The sequence below is a fragment of the Triturus cristatus genome, chromosome 4_1 (genome assembly GCF_964204655.1).
Source record: "Triturus cristatus chromosome 4_1, aTriCri1.1, whole genome shotgun sequence".
Lineage (NCBI taxonomy): Eukaryota > Metazoa > Chordata > Amphibia > Caudata > Salamandridae > Triturus > Triturus cristatus.
In genome coordinates this window covers 919,920,301-919,941,871 of record NC_140585.1, presented here as the reverse complement: position 1 = coordinate 919,941,871, position 21,571 = coordinate 919,920,301, and the positions used below count along the sequence as shown (strand labels likewise).

At 44.4% G+C, this 21,571-nt stretch overlaps 1 protein-coding gene across 8 annotated transcripts in view; it reads left to right on the top strand.

Moving 5' to 3' along the window:
- Nucleotides 1-21,571, top strand: part of SBF1 (SET binding factor 1) — a 1,208,265-nt gene that overhangs the window by 877,749 nt on the left and 308,945 nt on the right. For 4 of the 8 annotated variants that reach the window (XM_085653740.1, XM_085653737.1, XM_085653738.1 and 1 more), the window contains one exon: nt 1,456-1,536. The exons of the other annotated variants lie outside the window; for them this stretch is intronic. In XM_085653740.1, the coding sequence (XP_085509866.1) occupies nt 1,456-1,536 (81 nt within the window). The remainder of the gene's footprint in view (nt 1-1,455; nt 1,537-21,571) is intronic. 8 annotated transcript variants of the gene reach the window in all.

Below are 21,571 nucleotides of genomic sequence, written 5' to 3'. Positions count from 1 at the left end.
CCCTAGGCGCTTTTGGGGCCTAACAAGCACCACCCTTAACTTGTTGCTATTTTTGTGGATACCATTAATGATCTGGTGAAATAAAATGGAATCTTCTATTGGTCAAGTACCCTGGCTCCCATGGTAGCCCTAGTAGTCAAAGACTGGGCAGCCTAAAGCTAGGCCCAATGTGAACTCATATTACAGGACGTTTTGACCCATGTTCTGGAGCCCTATATTCCATGCTTTTTTCTGCTGTTAATGAAGATGCCGATGATCCCAGGTTGCAGCCTTCCATTGTCAGGTGCCTTTCAGTTTCAATTGAAAAATCTCAGATTTCTCCTTATCCCTTTGGTCAAACAGTGCATCATCCTTATTCTTAGTTCAGTAGCAAGTTAACTCCGCCTTCTCCACCATCATTCAGTCTATGAGACTCATTCCTAAACAAAATTGTTTGTGAGAACCAGGACTTGGTAGGAATGGAACTCTGAATTTCAGGATTTCAGGAGATATGATGAATGGCCTGTAAAAGCTTTTTCTGCTGGTTTACTGACAGCAACTTTCAATTGAGTAACATCTCCTGTGTGTTTCCATGACTTCTGTTTTTAGTCCATTGCATTTTGTTTTCTTGAAGCTCTGACTTTTAAGGCTACCATTTTGTTGTAAATATAACTGCCTGAAGAGTTAATTAAATAATGCCAATTTGTCTGAATTATTTTTTTTGTATTAGTTTAAATACGTCAGAAAATATTTGGAAGTGGTTTTCAAATATTCATCTCAATTTGGACAGTCTTTACTGGTAAGCCTCAAACTACAAACTGGCTAAGCAAACTCCCTGTATGTGAGTTGGTCACTGTATGTTTATACTAAGAATGCAAAGTCTGCACAACTAGATCGACATAGCAGTTTTTGATTTCTTTCGCAGGTAAATAAATGATTCAGTCAAACAGGTAAACTCCAGCTAGAGGCTCAGTTGGATTGCTTTTCTTATGAAGTGGCAGACAAGTGGGCTTGTGTGGCCTGTTTTACTAGAGCCAAAGTATTATCCCCTGCTACATGTTTAACTATTACTCTATGTTCTGACGTCTATGTTGATGAGACATTATTAACTCATGCACAACACAATTTAAATGCTGTGTTTCCAGATTCCCAAAGGGATCACCTTTGATATTTAATTATAAAGGGTGGTGGTGTGTGCTGTAGACAGAAGGCTTATGAGGCAGTAACATTTCTCTTGGGAAGCTGTAACAAAGACTCTCTAAAGTTTTCAGTGTGGTGCATAACTTTGGGGCAGGATTTTAAATGGTGTCATACACTGCACAAGCTTATCTGCCTGAAAGTATCATGTAACATCTCTAAAAGTCACTAGCTGCATTTCCCACAATATTCAGCGCTTACACTTCAAAACCTCACCAAGTCTCAGTTTGTTGATGTATCAGTAGGTCTAAGACTTGTTTCTGTCCTGTGCCCTCCCAGTACCAGGTTACAGAGCTAGGGTCATCTCCATATCCAACACATCTAAGTCTGCTGCAATGAAGGTGCGAGACTCTCCCAGAGGTAAAGTAGTTCTGCACGCCAGCGTTCACTTAATCAGTTAACTGGTCTGCTAACCCAAACCTAACCTGCTAAAACTATCAGAAAGAGGATAACATTTATATTGTGATTCATTTCAATCCTTAGTTACTCTTTAACCTGCCAAGCTAAGTCTCCCCTGCCTTAATTCACCTTCATCTTCTGTCTTAACTCAGCTCACATCCTCTCCAAGTTGTCCCCACTAATCCTTTCCCAAATGTTATTCTTCCCCAAGTTTAACAAACTTTAAATGATGAATTGACATTTTGGGGGAGGGCAGGAGATACTGTGGAGTGAAAGTGAATGGGCTGTCACCAAGCAAATACTGGTTGCGTGTCTGTTTTGTGCAGCATGCTCCATCCTCTCTTTTTCTTTCAGTTGTCCTGCATGACATCGTATGATCTCCCAGGAAGTTTTTGGTGATAAACCTAAAGGCTCCTGGTGTTCTTTAACATATAATGTGGTTTGCATGGAGAATGGTGTGTTGCATGTGCCGACTATTACACTGCTTACCAATTCAGGAGCTATCTTGTGTTAGGCACCTGTGCTAAGAATAGGAGGGAGAACCGTGCCTCTGTAATTAAAGACCATCCTAAATAAAGTTCTTAGATACGTTTTAGAAGTTTCTCGTGGGTTTATGTGAAGGCCTGACAGTCAACTTTTGTCACAGACTTTTTGCTCGTATTCATTGTTTTTACCTGTAAATGCAAATAGTGGCTGTATTCACTTTGCATTATAATTTGCACCTCTCTAAAGCAGGTTGTGGGTCTTTCATGATAATTATATCCATGCATTTGTGGTGCACTGAGCAGAATGCATGTTTTTGATGTAACCTGTTGTTTTGAGTGGGAAAAGACCAGTTATCCTACATTCTTCCCAGGCCGCACCCACTCACTTAGTTACTCCCTTGCGCGTCATAATATTATCCAAAGTATAGATAGATGTGGTTACTGAAGTAGCAAGGGTGGCAGCTTAATGTATAATGACAAGGCAGATCTCACTGTGTTACATTACAGTTGTTTGACTGGAGGTATTTCTAATGCTTGTAGGATGACAGACACCTGAATAACTTCCTATCAAAACATCATTCAGCACTGGATAGCATGCTTTTTGCTTTTTTCCTGAAGTGTATGTTGGCCAGCAAGTTTTAATTATAGACTCTTTGATTATGCACCTTTGCCATTTTTTTTCTCACAGTTGTATTGTATGCTGCTATTTTTGAGTTTCTATGATTTTGCCTAGCCCCCCTCCTGCTGAGGAATCAGTCTATCAGCTGTGGGGATTGAAATCTTGAAATTTATCACAGGACACATGCAGCACTTGCAACGGAAATGCAAAGTGCCTAAACACAACCCTCCTAAAGTGTGTACACGACACGGGCCCCCATTGTTCAGTCATAACCATAACGAATGCTTGTTTTATTTTTTAGAGATGAAGAGACATACTAGCACTGAAAGGGACTCCAACCAGATTTAATGAAAATCACCAAGCAGCAAAAATTACCTTCATAGATTTGGAAGGATGTGAACAGATCAGTGGAATTAAGAATCATTTAATTCTGTGAGGAGGAGAGCCTTGTTTGTCTCTGCTCTGATAAAACGAGGTGCCATGCCTGTAAGTGGGTGTGTGCGCTCCTGCTGTGGAATAATGATATCTGAAGGCCCCTAGTCTGTCAGAATTAGATGCTCTGTACATATTTGTTTGTGAGAATGGGGTTCTAAGCCTGTTTTAGTGTTTTTTCGTGTCAGTCAACTAAGTGACTGAAATTCCATGTTTGTAGTAAGTGTTGCTATAGAGATACACGTGCATTGGATAATCCATCCATCTAGTGTTTGTCTCGGATGTTTTTCGTCTAAGAAAGTCTTTCAAGTCTCTAGGTGCACTGTGACTTCTTCCCTTTGTTGGCAATTCGCATGGGCATCAATTCCATGTTTGCGTGTTTTTTCTGCCATTCGGTTCAGAAGTGTACTACCGGATCTCTGAGTTACAACTGGGTCTGAACCTATCAAGGCACAACTCCAGGAGTTGCTTTATGAGTTTGAAAGATCCCAGGCAAAAGAAGAAAATACTGACAATATTGAAGATGACCCAGTCAGTGAACATGAGACTGACAGCTGTACTCATAGTGAAAACTCCCCTTACAGTACCCAATAGGAGGAAGAAGACAATAATTAGATCCTCTTCCCTAAAATTGTACCTGGAGGTAGGCCAGGCCACTCCAGGCCTGTAGAGAAGCTAAAGGATCAAGACCAGGACCTGGAGAGACACGCCAAAAGAATAGCCCTTGAGGACAAACCCCTGGCCATAGAAAGAAAGGGGCTAAGATGGGTTTAGCACCCATGAATGGTGGCACCAAGAAGGTCAATAGAGAAAGAGAGGAAACATTTGATCTCAAAATCCCTAAAGGGATTGTCCCCAAATATGTTGAGGTTGATGCTATATCAAAATGGTTTACAGCCTTTGAGAGGAATTGTAATGTGAGAATGCTCAGCCAAAAGTATTGGGGCTCTCTACTCCTGGAACATTTCTCAGGCAAGTGCAGGGATAGACTCCTAATGAGAAAGATGCTGAGTCATATGACCTCATGAAGGATACTATGATTGAGGGCTTTGGACCCCCCACTGAAGAGTACAGGATAAAGTTCAGGGAAACTCACAAAACCTCGAGTCAGTCCTGAGTCGATTTTGTTGAGTTCCCAGTTAAAACACTTGGTGACTGCTTGAAAGGCAGTAAGGTGCAAGATTATGACGGGCTTTACAATCTTTTGATGAAGGAGCACTTTTCAAGTAACTGTATATCTAAGAAACTGCATCTGTAGGTGGTGGTGCTAGGGTTCGTTTCTCCCCAGGAGCTGGAGAAAAAGGCTTACCATTGGGTCAAAACTAGGGTGTCCAGAAAGACCCATGTTGGGGGGTGACCAAAACAAAGGGGTTGCTAATCCCCTCCAAGGGAAGGATGTAGGGCAGTCTAAAGAAAAAGGTAAGGAGTCTTCTGAAGGTCCCCAAAATCCTGTTCAGGAGGCTGGGTCCAGGGACACTTAACAGTGAAGACAGGGTAAGAACTGGGATCCCAAAAAGACTTAGTGTTTTAATTGTAATGCCAGTGTAATTGTGCCCCAGGAACCTGCGTTACCTGGCAGAGCTCCTAGGCCCATGGGGGCCATATAGGGAAGATTTTTGCCAGGGGACCTGTTCCACTCTTGAGAGCCTGAGACCGGCAAACTGCTGACCAGGAAAAGGGAGATGTCAGTGGCTCCCACCAAACCTATTGGGAGGAGGGACTCCTTTATACTGAGGCCAGAGACCCCAAACCTGGTACCACTAGAAGAAGGGTGGTGCCTCAGCAGTACAGAGAGTCATTACTCTCATTAGCACATGGCATCCCCCTAGCTGGGCCTTTTGGCCTGACAAATACTTGGAGTAGGTTATTCACCCACTTCTACTGGCCAGGTTTGTACCAGAAAGTGAACACGTTTTGCAACTCATGTGTTACCTGTCAAGCCAGTGGCAATGCAGGTAGCAGACAAAAGGCCCCCTTTGTTCCACTACCAGTGGTTGAGGTTCCCTTTGAGACAGTAGGGAATGAGATTGTTGGTCACCTTGACGTCCAAAAAGCCTTAGGAAGTGGTGGTAGTGGATAATGCTGCCAGCTATTTTGAAGCTGTTTTCCTTAGGACTGTCACTGCTCCTGCATTTGCCGAAGTCCTCATAAGTATTTTCACTAGAGTGGGTTCCCTAAGGAGGTGGTGTCAGGCAGAGGTAGTAACTTCATGACTGGTTACGTAAAAGCTGTGTGGGGTGACATATATGTTTACCACCCCATATCACAGACAAACCAATGGTCTACTTGGGAGATTCAACAAGTCCATGAAAGTTATAACCATTTGATTCCCTGAAAAACTAAGAAGTAGATAGGATTTGCTTTTGCCGGGCTTTGAATTCCTGTGTGGCCATCTTGTGAGAGGTCCACTAAGTCTGGTAAGGGAGGGCTGGTAGAAGCCTCTTAAGGAACCCATCCCAGGCACAATAGACTATGTGCTTGGCCTTCGTTCCAGGATGGCTGAGTACACAGAAAAAGCCAACACAAACCTTGAGACAAGCCAGGAGCTCCAGAAGCAATAGTATGACCAAAAGGCTGCACTGGTAGAGTTCCAACCAGGGCAGAAGGTATGGGTATTGGACCTTGTGGCACCTAGGGCCCTCCAGCACAAATTGAATGGACCCTACCCTATACTAGAAAGAAAAAGGGAGGTCACCTATTTGGTGGACTTTGCCACTTCCAGGAGCCCCAAGAGGGTTATCTATGTTAAACCAGATTGGTCGCACACTGCTACACCTACCAGGCGTGTTCCCCCAATGAAAATGGTCCCTGAAGGTCAGCGTCGGCGGATACACCTATGCTCGAGTGTGAATGCAAGTATGCGTGGCGTGTGCCATCCCTGGACACGTGTTTCGAGGTAGTTGCCTCTCGTCAGCAGGGAGTAGGAAAATGTGTGGGGTTGCTGTGTAAGCTGCTAAAATCGTTATCAGGTCTAGTACCTCTCCTAGCGCGCAGGTGCGTAACCATGAGTCCGTCGACTCCACCGGCTCAAGGGAGCCTGAATATAAAGTTAAACCAGATTGGTCGCACACTGCTACACCTACCAGGCGTGTTCCCCCAATGAAAATGGTCCCTGAAGGTCAGCGTCGGCGGATACACCTATGCTCGAGTGTGAATGCAAGTATGCGTGGCGTGTGCCATCCCTGGACACGTGTTTCGAGGTAGTTGCCTCTCGTCAGCAGGGAGTAGGAAAATGTGTGGGGTTGCTGTGTAAGCTGCTAAAATCGTTATCAGGTCTAGTACCTCTCCTAGCGCGCAGGTGCGTAACCATGAGTCCGTCGACTCCACCGGCTCAAGGGAGCCTGAATATAAAGTTAAACCAGATTGGTCGCACACTGCTACACCTACCAGGGATGTTCCCCCAATGAAAATGGTCCCTGAAGTTCAGCGTCGGCGGATACACCTATGCTCGACTGTGAATGCAAGTATGCGTGGCGTGTGCCATCCCTGGACACGTGTTTCGAGGTAGTTGCCTCTCGTCAGCAGGGAGTAGGAAAATGTGTGGGGTTGCTGTGTAAGCTGCTAAAATCGTTATCAGGTCTAGTACCTCTCCTAGCGCGCAGGTGCGTAACCATGAGTCCGTCGACTCCACCGGCTCAAGGGAGCCTGAATATAAAGTTAAACCAGATTGGTCGCACACTGCTACACCTACCAGGCGTGTTCCCCCAATGAAAATGGTCCCTGAAGGTCAGCGTCGGCGGATACACCTATGCTCGAGTGTGAATGCAAGTATGCGTGGCATGTGCCATCCCTGGACACGTGTTTCGAGGTAGTTGCCTCTCGTCAGCAGGGAGTAGGAAAATGTGTGGGGTTGCTGTGTAAGCTGCTAAAATCGTTATCAGGTCTAGTACCTCTCCTAGCGCGCAGGTGCGTAACCATGAGTCCGTCGACTCCACCGGCTCAAGGGAGCCTGAATATAAAGTTAAACCAGATTGGTCGCACACTGCTACACCTACCAGGCGTGTTCCCCCAATGAAAATGGTCCCTGAAGGTCAGCGTCGGCGGATACACCTATGCTCGAGTGTGAATGCAAGTATGCGTGGCGTGTGCCATCCCTGGACACGTGTTTCGAGGTAGTTGCCTCTCGTCAGCAGGGAGTAGGAAAATGTGTGGGGTTGCTGTGTAAGCTGCTAAAATCGTTATCAGGTCTAGTACCTCTCCTAGCGCGCAGGTGCGTAACCATGAGTCCGTCGACTCCACCGGCTCAAGGGAGCCTGAATATAAAGTTAAACCAGATTGGTCGCACACTGCTACACCTACCAGGCGTGTTCCCCCAATGAAAATGGTCCCTGAAGGTCAGCGTCGGCGGATACACCTATGCTAGAGTGTGAATGCAAGTATGCGTGGCGTGTGCCATCCCTGGACACGTGTTTCGAGGTAGTTGCCTCTCGTCAGCAGGGAGTAGGAAAATGTGTGGGGTTGCTGTGTAAGCTGCTAAAATCGTTATCAGGTCTAGTACCTCTCCTAGCGCGCAGGTGCGTAACCATGAGTCCGTCGACTCCACCGGCTCAAGGGAGCCTGAATATAAAGTTAAACCAGATTGGTCGCACACTGCTACACCTACCAGGTGTGTTCCCCCAATGAAAATGGTCCCTGAAGGTCAGCGTCGGCGGATACACCTATGCTCGAGTGTGAATGAAAGTATGCGTGGCGTGTGCCATCCCTGGACACGTGTTTCGAGGTAGTTGCCTCTCGTCAGCAGGGAGTAGGAAAATGTGTGGGGTTGCTGTGTAAGCTGCTAAAATCGTTATCAGGTCTAGTACCTCTCCTAGCGCGCAGGTGCGTAACCATGAGTCCGTCGACTCCACCGGCTCAAGGGAGCCTGAATATAAAGTTAAACCAGATTGGTCGCACACTGCTACACCTACCAGGTTCTATGTGAACCGCCTAAAACTCTACCATGACAGGGCTGATGTCACCATGCTGATGGTCAATGATGAGGACCAGGAAGAAGAGAGAGTGAATCTCTCCCAGAGTTTCTCTCCAACAACCCTCAATATGGGTCTGTTGAGGGAGTTTTCAGACACCCTTACTGTCCAACAGCAGACTAACTGCAATCAAGTCCAAAGACTGTATGCTGGCCTCTTTTCTTTGAACCCAATGCCAGATAACCTGGTGAACACATGATGTGGACACTGGGGACAGCCTACCAGAAGGTTACTCCCCAGGGAACACCATTGAAGTGCCATTAAGAGGGAAGCCTTTGCTGTGGTTTGGTCCCTGAAGATGCCGAGACCCTACCTGTTTGGGACTCACTTCCTCGTTCAAACTGACCACAGGCCTCTCAGGTGGCTGATGCAAATGAAAGGGGAAATTCAAAACTATTGGAGTGGTCCATCTCCCTACAGGAAATGGGCTTTACAGTTGAACACAGACCTGTGACCAACCATATCAATGAAGATGGCCTTTCCAGGTTTTTCCACTTAGACATTGAAGATTCTCGTGGGATAGGTTAATCTCACCCTCTGTAGTTTTGGGGTGGGGGTGTTGTGTAGAAAAGTTCCCCTTTTTGTAATGGTTTTGATGTTTTTCGACTGATGTGCCCTGGGTCCATGCTAATCAGGCTTCAGTGCCAGGGCTCTTTCCCTAAAACAAGGTAAAATGTTCTAATTGGCACACATTTTGGCACTCCTGTAAGTCCCTAGTAAGTGGTACCCTTGTACCTAGGGCATGGGTGTTAGCGAGGGTACCTAAGTGCTTCAGCATGTATTATGCCACCCTAAGGGACCCCCATACAAATTGCATGCAGCGTGCCATTGCAGACTGTGTGTCATGGTGCTAACCATGAGCGAAAACACGATATGGCACACTCACTGTGTGCCATACCAAAGTCATACATGGAATATATGTAAGTCACCCCTACAGCAGGCCTTGTACTTTTAAGGTCGGTGCATTATATTACAAGTGAGGGCATAAATGAATGAGCAGATATGCCTTTGTGCGGTCTAGTTCAATTACTCGATGGTACAAGTGAACAGGGAAGACATCTTAAGTACATATACTGGGCACTGGTCATTACGAATTCCCCAGCTACATGATGACTTCACTGAAACCTATGGTGTTTGGTAACAAACACCTTGTCTTAATAAATGTGCACTGTTACCAATACAACATTTATTATGGCATGTACCTATAGGACACCTTAGAGGTGCCCCCTGCAAAACCTACCTCTTTCTGACTGGTATTGTCCAGTCTGCCACCACAGACATGTTTCTGACCCCCTGCAGGTGAGAACCAACACTCTTTGAGGCTAGAAACAATGCCTGCTCTGGTATATTAAGGCCAGGGGCTTCAAAGCCCCTGCCACATTTGATATGCAACCCTGGCTTCCCCAGTCCTGGGAGATTCCAGCCTTGAGGCTCATTTGGCACCAGGACAGATTGGAAATTAGCGTTGCTATTAGGCATGTTGCACCACCTCGCTAGTCACACCCTTAAAGCTGGCTACTTGATGTGCTTCACAAAAGAAGGATTCCACAATCTTGTTATTGGTCGAATTAGGAACTCTGGGACTGGGTTATACCCATTCCCCACAGGAAGTGGTCATATAGGGGGTGTAGTAATCCAAAGGGGTAAGTAGCTCAATGGCTACTTTCCTTTACTCCCCTTAATGCCCCTAAATTCAGTATTTAGGTGGCTCGCTGACTCTAGAAACGCAGATTCACCTGATCTCAGGAAGAAGGACCAAGATGAGCCAAAAAGCGCAAGAACTAAAGACTAGCTGTGGATTCACTGCCAAACCCTGCCTGCCTCTGTCTTGACAATTGCAAAGACCCGATTTGTCCTGCAGCTGTGCATCTTCCAAAAGCATCGGAGGTCTGTGAGCACTTCCCCAGCCCATCAACATCTCCCTTGAAGTGGAGAAGCCACTTGCCTGCAGGCACCGACCGCAACATCTGGTTCACTGATCTGCTGTCCACCTGGTCCACCGACGCACCAGCTGCCCAGGTGGAGGTCACCATGCTCCAAGAGGTTAGATCCATCTCCCCACCAAGGCTGGAGATGCCAGGACCCCCAGGAGCTGCCCTGCACCAATACCCAGGGTACCGGACCCGTTGCAGCAACCAAAGTTTGTTCTGTGTCCAGCCCAGACACCAACATCATCTAAGACCGACATACTGACTAGGGACGTCAGCATCATTGAGGCCAGCACCGAGAGTGGCCCTGCTGTTCTGTTTGGTGCCCATCTCCAGGTCGACCCCAAAAGTGAGAGCATCCAACGCAAGTGACCTGCCGGACAAATCACCTCTGCACCATAGGCCCATAGCCTGAGTCTGAGCCCACTGACTGTGCAACCTTTCTCCAGAGATCCTCATGAACTGAGCCTCCCCTTTGGGTTCCGATGGACTTTCAATGTTTTTCTGCTTTCAGGTTTCTCCTTAGACTTTAGTGGTAGTGTTCAAGGCTGCCCTTGCGACCAGCACCTCGGCACCTGGACCGGGTAGGTAACCCAAAACTGCTCGTTGTTCCAAGGACCTTAGCCCCTACACTCCTTAAGTCCTTAAAAACAGTCTGGTAAGTTGTTTGTAAGTGACCCTATGCAGTGTATGTTTCTCCCATAGGATAACATTACTGCTTTCGATGCTCATGCCTCAAAATCTGACAGTTGTATTTTCTAAGTCTTTGAAAATCGCTAACTCGAAAAGTACTTACCAAATTTCGTACATCTTGGTGTCTAAATAAATATACAAATTTTATTTTTCTAAATTGATGTCAGTTTTCCTTAATGAGTGTGTGTCTCATTTATTGACTCTGTGTGTGCAACAAGTGCCTAACACTCCCTTCTGATAAGCCTAAGACTGCTAGGCCACACTACCACAAATAGAGCACCATGGGATTGCTAGAGCAAGCCCCTGTACACTAATCAGGGATACCTGAACACACTACGCAGTGCACCTCATTTGGTACACTATTTACAGAGACAGCTTCCTAAAGGGAGACATGACCAATAACAGTAGTGGGTGTAAAAAAAATAAACTTTTTTAAAAAGCAGTCCTACGAGAGGAGGTGCTATGTGGGGGGGGGGGGGGGGGGGTTGAGTAGTACCCGTGTTGCCTATTGATGTGGTGGTGCAGTAACCAGATTTCAATGAGTCCTAGTGCCCTCGCCCAGGCACAATGGCTTAATGGTCTGCTGTTCACTGAGAGTCTGTGTAGAGTGTACAATGTTGTGTTAAAGTCGCCACATATGAAGGTGAAGCCTGAGGCGGAATTTGCTTGGTGCTGCTTCCTTTCATGTAATGATGCTCTTACTGATACTTTGATGGCTACATGGACAAAACTGTTCTTGCTTGCCCGTTAGCTGGTACTTGGCTAGGCGAAATAGACCTGCACCTGGTGACCTGGATTTTCTTACCCAGAACCCTACTTAAGAGAGTCTAATTGTACAGGCCTCGACACAAAAGGCGAATCCTAATTAATTCCCTAATTGATGCCTTTAGCAAACAAATGTTTTTCAGTGCCAGCCTGGCACTGACGTCTATAAATACAGTCTTTGGGACATGGCATTGCAATATATTGCCGGCGGTCTCAAAGGACTGTAGAGCCTCTTAGGCTGCGCGATCCATGACAGACAGTATGCGAACAAGTGCACAATCCACACAGGCATTGGCAGGAGTTGGTACCAGTGTTTTCCTTTGTAGACATGTCTGGATGAGATAATCTGGGTTCTCCAGCGATGTACCGGGTGTCACTTATGAACATGTCTCTTGATGGGTGTCTCCTCTTCAGAGAGAAGGTTGGCCCATTAAAAGCTCTTTCCTTGCCACTTTCAAAAATGTATACCATTCCAGAAAGCTGAGAAACAGGCAAAAACATCCTTTCCAGCCAGTCATGAAGCAGGCAGCCAAGTCCCTTTCATTGATGTGGACTCAGAACTGGCAAACAGGCCGTAGGCAAGTAGTGGCACTAGTTCCTCTTCCCCTTTCAACAATGGCCAACAAACCACATTAGTTTTCCCACAGCAGCTCATGCCTAACTAGTGGGGTGCAGGGTCCAGCATGTCTTCCTAGGTAGGCGATCCATCAAATCCGACAGATGGGTCTTGCAAATTGTTAGTACATGCTTCTCCATACCTTTTCTTGTCTCCACACCTTTTCTGTACTCCACGCCCAAATCCTTTTTACACTAGAACAAATTTGAGAAGAACACCAATTTGTCCGGCTACAAGACCTGAGCCATAGAGAGGTTACCAACTGAGAGAAAGACGGGGTTGTTAATTCTGCTACTTTATTTTCCCCAAAAAGTACTGAGGACTTAGGCATATCTTAGATCTCCAACCTCTGAGCACTTTTGTGCAGCACGACAAATTCTAAATGCTCAACATTTGCTCACATCCATTCTGCCCTGAATACGGGAGATTGGAGGGTGGCTATGGACTTGCAGGATGAGTATTTTCATTAACCCATCCTGCTGCACCCACAGACTTACCTTACCTTATTTAATTTTTTGTTTTTCAAGTTTTATATAGCGCAGACATGATTCTTGAGGGTAGCAAAGCGCTTTGCACATGGTCGGGAACTCAGAAACAGGTAAAGCAAAAAACAACATACTCAAGAATGGTACAGAATGTAGCAACTCCCAAGGTGAGGAAAGAGACCACCTCTAGTTTCAAGCTGACAAATCAACTAACAAGATCATATCAGATTAGTAATAAACACGAGTGTAGACACTGCACTGTGTCAGGGCCAGGAGAGAAGAGTTTTGGGGTTATAGAGCAGAAATTTGTTCATCAATAGCACTTTAATTTCTTTTTTGAATTATGCATTTGAGGGGTTCAGTCTGATTTCAGGGAGCAGGGAGTTCAAAACTCTCAGTGAGGTACCAGAGAAGACTTGGTTGTAGGTTTTCTTTTTATGAAATTCTTTGGTTTCAACAATAAGGTCCTGGTGCTTCTAGATGATCTGCAGCCACCATATAGCTCCAGTTTTTGTGCACGGTACCTCGGGGTGTTGAAGTGTAGGGCTTTATGGGTCATGCAAGCAATTTTTAACTGTATCCTTGCCTCATATGGGAGCAAGTTTAGAGATTTCAGAGCGGGAGTGATGTGGTTGTTTCTTTTAGATTCTGTGATGAACCTTGCAGCAGAGTTAAGAGAGACCCTTAGTGGAGCCAACTTAGATCTCCGTAGGCCACAGAGGCTTGCACTTGAAATAGTCCAAGCTAGGGCTTGAACAGCTGACTTGAGGTCGCCAGGGTTGAGGAAGGGTTTTATTTTTCTTAGTTTATTTGGAAGTTTGCTCCTTTGATAGCTGTACTAATGTGCTTCTACATGTTCAGGTTCTTGTCTAGCTTTATTTCCAATGATCTCGTGAAAACTAATATGTGTGGTAAAAGGTTGAAAGCTAATATTTGCTGCATCCATTCTTCAATGTCAGGTGACTGTTTGGGTGGGGCGATTATGAGGAATCTCGGTTTGTGAGTGTTTAGGTTGAGGTGGTTGCAGGTCACCCATTTATTTTTTCCGTAGAGTTCTGTTGAGAGACAGCTATCTTTGGGGGAAGAGATCTCGAAGTACAGTTGTGTTTCATCGGCTTTCATGTGACAGTGGATGTTAGATAATTTTAGAATTTCAGGTTAAGGCTCCATGAACAGGTTAGAGCGGGTGAGAGTGTGCACCCTTGTGGGACCCCTAATGTGACCGGTGTGAAATTGAACAGAGTCTGATTAACCTTAATATATATATTTTTTATTAACGCTTTTTATTATATAGCAGACAAAATCTGCAAGTACATTCCTTACGTAGCATTTATACACAGTCCATCAGTGAACACTATACACAGTGATACATCAATTTCACAATTATCATTAGTATTACTCCTCATCATCCGAGTCCCGATCCAGAGCAGGCGGTGTACATACATTACCTCTATAGGCATTCCATTTGCCCCATATTCTTTCCCATTTCTTAGGGCACCCTCTGTGAATGTATGTAGCTTTCTGAGCTGTCATGACCATGTCCATATCCCTGCACCACTCCATCAAGTTTGGGGCTTGTGCCGCCCCCCATTTCTGTGCTAGATTCCGTTTAGCAATCATCATCCCCGTTGTGCCCACTGTCGATCAGCGTGGTTAAGATTTGTTGGCTCCCATATGTTTAATAGGCAGCACCTGGGATCAAGCAGGACTTGCTTCTCACTGACCTCTGTGATAGTATCCATCACTGCCTTCCAGTATATTGTAACCAGTATCCATCACTGCCTTCCAGTATATTGTAATCAGCGAGCATTCCCACAGAGTGTGGTAAAATGTGCCTATTTCGTCACATTGGTGCAGACAGTGCGGGTCAGTGTCTCTTCCTATCGTATGCATTGTCACCCGTGTGTAATAGGTTCTATGTAGTATTTTTAGCTGTACCAACCGCAGTCTGGAGGAGACCGCTACCTCTCTAGGCGATGCAGTCGCATCCTGCCAGTCCGTGTCATCTAAATCCCCAATCTCTGTCTGCCAGACCACCCGTAGTCGTACGAGGGGGTCCGTTTGATTATTAATAATTTCCCTGTAGGTAAGAGGAGTTGCTTTCTTGTCTAAGTAGTCATTTAACAGTCTGTCCTCTAAAGGGGATGATTCAGAGAGTACCTCCGCTACTGAACGTGCTGCATCTGTTGCATGTTTAATCTGCATATATCGAAACTGTTCACCAGGAGCCATTTCATAGTGTTCCTGCAGGTGGGCAAAGCTGACGATCTTTCCAGAGATCCCCCAGCCGGGAGATCCCTATCAAGTCCCATTTTTCCCTTGCTCTTTCCCAGAGTGCCCAATCTGCCTGCGTCCCACAGTGGGGTGTGTTGCGTTAGTCTGTCAGCCCATCCCAGGTGCCGTGTCACCATATGCCAAACATGAATCGTGTGAGCTGTCGGTCCCATGAGGCCAGGTGTTTTCAGTTTTTTATAGAGTGCCCTATGATTAATCTTAATTGTTTAAGTTCTGTTGTGGAAAAACGAGGCGAACGAGTTTAGGACGGACCCTGATAGCCCTATCCTACGTTCCAGTAAGTCTAGAAGGCTGTCATGTTTAACTGTATTAAAAGCTGCTGAGAGGTCAAGAAGGTTTATATGGCAAGATTCTTTCTGATCCAGAATTGTTTTAGCGCGTCAGCTGTGTGTGTTAGAGCCAATTCAGTGCTGCGGTCCTGACGGAAGCCAGATTGGAATTGATCGAAAAGTCAGAATTGTTATATGTGGTTGCATAATTGGGCTTGGGCACATTTCTCAAGGAGCTTTGCCAGAATCGGAATGTTGACGATTGGGCAGAAATTGTTTAGGTCCGCGTGATCCGCCGTGGGTTTTTCCAAAATAGGGGTTACCTTCCCAGACTTTAGGCAGTCTGGTATAGTGCCTTGAAGCAGTAAAGCAATTGCTATCTTGGCCTTAAGTTGGAGTATAGACATTTTAATCTCACTGAAGAAATTCGGTGGCAGAGGGTCAATGACGTGATTTGAAGGTTTCAGTGCTGTTAGAATTTTAAGAATGGCGATTTCACCAAAAGTTTTGAATATGTTCACAAAGGTTTGTTTTTGGAGTTGTGCCATGGGAGACATGGGGATTAGTGATCTGGGAGGGAGGGGTGCTGATATGTGGTAAGACCGGAAGGTGCTCCGTTGCTGTCTGCAAATCACTTTCAATCTCTCTCGTCTTTCCCAGGAAGAAAAAAGCAAATTCTTTGCAGTTTGGCTGCAGACTAGACCTAATTAGGAAAGGGTTGGGTTGCCTATTAGATTGTATTTTGACAAGATCAAACAGTTTTTAGGTCGATTTTTGGCTTCTTTTTTTATTTTTTTATTTTTTTTTATTTTAACAATTTTATTGATTTGGTGCAAGCGAGTGACAATACAGCCTGTAAACTAGTGGATCGGAAAACATACATACAAACCACCAATACAAAAATAAAACTAAATATACATATGAATTTTGTTTGCCAAGCCATCTCAGGCCACAAATTTAAGCAACAAAAAGATAAAAGAAAACATTATAAGAACAAGAAAAATCCAAGCAAAAGAAAAAAAAAAAAAAAGTTATTGTCACAAAAAAAAACATAGAAAAAGAAAAAATAGGGGACAAAAATAGGACCAAGAGTTAGCCCACCTCCCCCTGAATCCATTGCAGAATTGGTGCCCAGATTTTCATTCCTATAGCTTTTTTTTTACTCCCCTTTGTTCTATAGATTGCATATTCCAAATTATACATTGCTAGTAACCGTGCCCTCCAGGTGCAGAAAGATGGTGGTTCTGGGCTAATCCATTCTTGAGTAATACAGCCCCGATAAATTGCCATGCAAATGAAGACCAACTTTCTGTTATATTCATTCGGTACCTCAAAAGACACTCCTAACAATATTAAATCTGCAGTTATTGTTATTGGAGCTCCGAGTACTACAGTAAGAAAAGATTGAATTTCATGTAACAGAGATGTTCAACGTGGACAACATCAAAACATATGCACTGCGTCGGCAGAAAACAGCCCGCATCTACTACATGCGGATCCAGCTGCTGACCCCCATTTTGAAATTTTTGCAGGGGTATAATATAAATCAAACGTAACCATATAATGCTGTGAACGCATTCTACCTGTTAACAGAACAGAGTTAGCAAGCAAAATGGAACTCTTAATCATATTATTAACGCAGTCCAGCTTCTGTGCCCATCTCTGTTGAACAACTTGCATATCATCTAAGCAATATGATAATAGTAAATTATAATAAATACCAATCCTTTTTTTAGTGTAGAAGGAGTCAATAAGAGGTATCTCCCCAAGTCCAGAACAAAGCTGAGAAGTCAAATTCTTTAGAAAACTATGCAGCTGGAGGTACTTAAAATAATCAACGTTTGTAAGATTAATTTGACATCGAAGTTCTGAAAATTTTATGATATGATTGTTATGCCATAAGTCGCCTAAGAGGTTAATACCCTTGTTCTGCCATCTCAACATTGTATGATCTCTAAAAATGGGGGGAAAAATATGTGAAGACGTCAAGGGAGTATATCTCACAATTTTAGGAATCCCTACATGGCCCCGGATTAGATTCCAAGCGAAAAACGCCGCTTTCAAAATATTAAATTTTGGTTTTTTTTTATAATAACTAGGTTCTATATTTTTTAACAAGTGTCCGCGCGCCTTGACTCCCAAGGCAAACTCATAGATTGACGGGGTATGGGATTCTAATATCTGCGTCTTAGCACCAATTATCAAGGGAGAAATAAACTGTAATACAGACGCCAAATAATAAAACAAGAAATATGGTGTACTCCACCCACCCCTGTCCTTAGGGAGAATCATCTTCTTGTATGCTCTACGTTGACGTTTATAACCCCACAGAAATCTGGTCGACCGTTCTCTCAAGTTGTTTAAAGAAAGTAAGAGGAAATTCTAAAGGCACAGATCGAAATAAGTATAAAAATTTAGGGAGAATTAACATTTTCAACACATTATTCCTCCCATATACAGACAAATGTAAGTGGTTAATATGTTCCAGCATAGAGTTAGCCTTTTTAAGAACAAATTTATAATTGAGTTCCGGTATAGCAGAGATTGGTGTAGTAATCTTAATGCCCAAATATGTCGCCACAGAAACTATATTAAGATGAGCCGGAGGATTCTGGCCCGCCAAAAGAATTTGAGTTTTGGACATGTTGAGTTTATACCCGGAGAAAGCACCGAACTTAGTTGCCAGCTCTTCCACCTTTGGAATAGCTCTTTCAATATCTGTAGTAATCACAAGCCCTATTTCCATTAAAATGGCCTTAATATACCTTATCCATGGAATATCTAAGGAACCACGAATAGACCAAATTTCTTCTAGGCCTTTACGATAGGAGGCGAGCTCTGGGGTGCACCAGATTCTCATCCAATAGAGCAGTGGACACAGCCCTATTTTGTCAGAGATTGGTCTCAGCCCCAAGTCCTTCACAGTCATTTGTGGACTGCCTCTGGACAACTGCGGACCTCCTAACAATGTTAAGGTGTACCTTAGGCAAGCCTAAGTTCTACCTCATTCCATCGCAGAGGCTTCCTTTCATTGGGGCAATCCTGGACACATTGGAATTCAAGTCTTTGCCTCCTCTGCAATGGGTCTGGGACATTCAGGCTATGATCCAGAGGTTCCAAGCCTTGATCCATGCGAGAGCGGTTTTGAGTCTTCTTGGCCTTTCATGGGTCCATGTGACTGCGACAAGTGGCTCACGAAAGACTTGCAGTGGAAATTAAAGTGCCAGTGGGCCCAGCATCAAAACTGCCATTCCAACACTATCAAGTCTATAACAATCTGTCCTGCCACAACCCACTCTGCCTCCCCCTCGCTCAGAGCTGACAGTGGTTACAGATGCATTGCTACTGGGTTAGGTGGGTCACTTGGAGGATGTGGAGATCAGAGTCCTTGAGTCTCCATTTGAGGACCAGCTCTACACAAGTCTTTTGCAGCTATGAGACCTTCACCTGGTTCTGCAGGATTTCCTGCAATCCATCAAGTTCTCACTGACAACATCACTGCCATGTGGTAATGCAACAAACAAGGCAGCATCGGGTTCTGGGTCCTCGGCGAAGAAGCTTTGCATCTAAGGGGGTGGCTGGAGCGGCAGGATATCTTCCTGGTCACCAACCACCTAGAAGATCTCCTCAATGCCAGAGCTCAGGAACTGAGCAGACTTCTGGCAGACCACAAGTGATTGTGTGCCTTAGCCAGGCATTACATTTATTAATTACCATTGCATCTTTTGTGGTATTTAGATCACAAGTGACACCTACATCTTGAGGTGGCACAGGGCATCTTCAACCAGTGGTGAGAACCCTGGCTAGATCGTTAGACCACCATCAAAGCTCAGTGTTATCAATTTTGCACTTTGGTGTTTCCACAAAAACATTTGTTAGGAGACGTATTCTGGTTGGAATGGGGCAAGGACCTCACGTACATCTTCCCATCACTACCTCGCATTCCGAAAAAGATCAAGAGCGACCAGGCCCAAGTCCTGCGATCCCCAGATTCAGGTTGAAGAGTGTTGTATCTGAAATGCATGTGCTCTATGAATAGGTTACCCCTGTGGGAGGACTTGTTGTCCTGGCAACAGTGCTGGGTCCCCCACCCAAATCCTTGCAGCTGACATTACAAACATGGAGATTGATTTGCAGCAATTGACTTCATTTTAATTTGCTGCCTGAAGTGGTGGATGTCGTCCTTTCTGTCAGGTGCCCATCTAGGAAATCCATCAATTCTTGGTGCTGGGACAAATTTGTAGCCTGGTGTGGTGCCGAAACACTTGCCTCTTAAAGGTGAATCTGCCTAACGTCCTTTTGTTTGAGTTGACTTTAGACCAGTAAGACCTTGCAGTGGGCACTCAAAGGTTATTTGTCCGACCTTTCAGGCTTACTGTTTGCCTGACAAACCGTCTTAAATCGCCTATTGTGATGAGGTTTATTAAAGGTTTGACACACATGTTCCCTTCTAAACCATTTGTTATATCACAGGGAGACCTTAACATTTTCTAGATGTTTCCTCAAGTGTACACTGTTTGAGCCTGTGCATAGCTGCCCACTGCATCTCCTGACCTTAAAGATTGTCTTTCTCATTGTGATTATGTCAGCTCTACATGTCAGTGAATGGCAGGCACTTCGGTTGCAACCATCCTACATCACCCTTATATAGACAAATTTCTGCTAAGGACTTGGGCTGCCTTTTTACCGAACGTTGTAGCAATCAATCACTCTACCAGTGTTATCTGAACCTCCTCACCCCTCGAAAGAGGAGGAGAGACTCCATCGATTAAACCCTCAAAAGAGCTTTAAACTTTACATAAACCTTACCAAATGCCATTGGGTGGACAATAAACTCTTTGTGGGGTTGTCTGGAGTGAAGTAAAGGAAGGCTGCAGAAAAGGACTCTCATTAGACCAAGTCCTCAGCATTAAGATCCTCTATGTACGGACTAAAAAGCATGTCCCTGAATGTCTGAAAGGCTGTTCCAACAGGGCCGATACAGTTGTGTTGGAATGAGGGGTGTGTGTCCTTGATATCTGCCAGGCTGTGATATGGGCATCAGTGCATACATTCACAAAGCACTCTTGCTTTGACAGGTAGGTCCAGCATAAAGCACTTATACGGGTTGGTTCTGCATGACTTTTTGGGTTGAGTCCAGTCCACAGATGCACCAACTTTGGGTGGTACAGTTTTGGAATCTATTCTAAGTTGTGGAATGTGCAGCTAAAAGTATTCATCAGAAGAGCAAGCTACTTACCTTCGTCAATGCTCTTTCAGGTGGATACTCTATTTAACCACAGATTCCTCACTGTCCACTTGTCTCCTGGTTCTGTGTAGGGTCCCCTTTTTAACATCAAAAAAGGTCCCAAATTAGTGCTCAGTACACTGCTACTAACAATTGTTTGTGCTCTGCGTCTGAAAGTGCTGACGGGGGGGAAAGACAAATTGACTTCAGATCACAGATGCGCTCTTATATTCAGCTTTGCTCTGTCTCTTTTGGGCGGTATGCAGTCAGTGCAGGGCTGCATGATGCCATCAATCAGCACAAAATTCTCCTGATCCAGTCTGGCATCTGGGGTGTATATTCTTAAGGGAGGAATAAGTGGTTAGATAGAATATCCTCCAGTAAAATACTAGAGGTAATTAACTTGTTCTTCCAAGCCATTCAGTAGTAGTTTTGGATAAAAGTATTGAAAAGTTTCCCATTTTGGAAATATAGTATTATCTGTACTGAACTCCCTTCCCCAAGACCGTTATAAACCCTTGAGTTGACAAGGCTCTATAGCCGGTGTCTGTAGAGGCATGCAGAAACTAGAGCGCACCAAGTACTGGTACTACCTTTCCTACTTTTGCTAGATTCAGCTTACAGTTTTGCTCTGTTAAGGTACTTTTGACTGCCATTATTGTTTATCAGAAATGTTATTCTCAGGCATCTTGTTTCTAGTGATTAGTGGTTTCTTTTAGGGGCCTCAAAAAGATTTCCCACCATTTTTAAATTCCTTATTTCCCCTGGTAATTGAACATAGACCTCTCAAAATTCATCTGACCACTTTGTGAGTCTAAGGCGAATGTCCATTGCCTGGCATACAATGTAGCCTTCTTAATTGCTATAATGGTTGCCTAAAGAGTGACTGAGCTCCAGTATCTGTGTACTAAAGAACGTTGCATAGCTTTCAACTATTATTAGCTTTCTCTCAGGCCTTAAACATATATCCTTCTAATAGTTATTTCTAGTTCTCATATAATTTAGATTGTTTTTGTTATATTTATTTATTTATTGCGGCCAATTTGGCCATAAAAGACACATGTATAAAAAACAGAGAATCATAATAGCATACATACAGCAACACTTTAGAACAGTAAGTTTAAAAATGTAATACAAGAATTAATTTTCATCTCCTCATTTTAAAACACATTTCATTTTGGCAACAGATTTTTGTAAGCATATACAGAGGTCCTA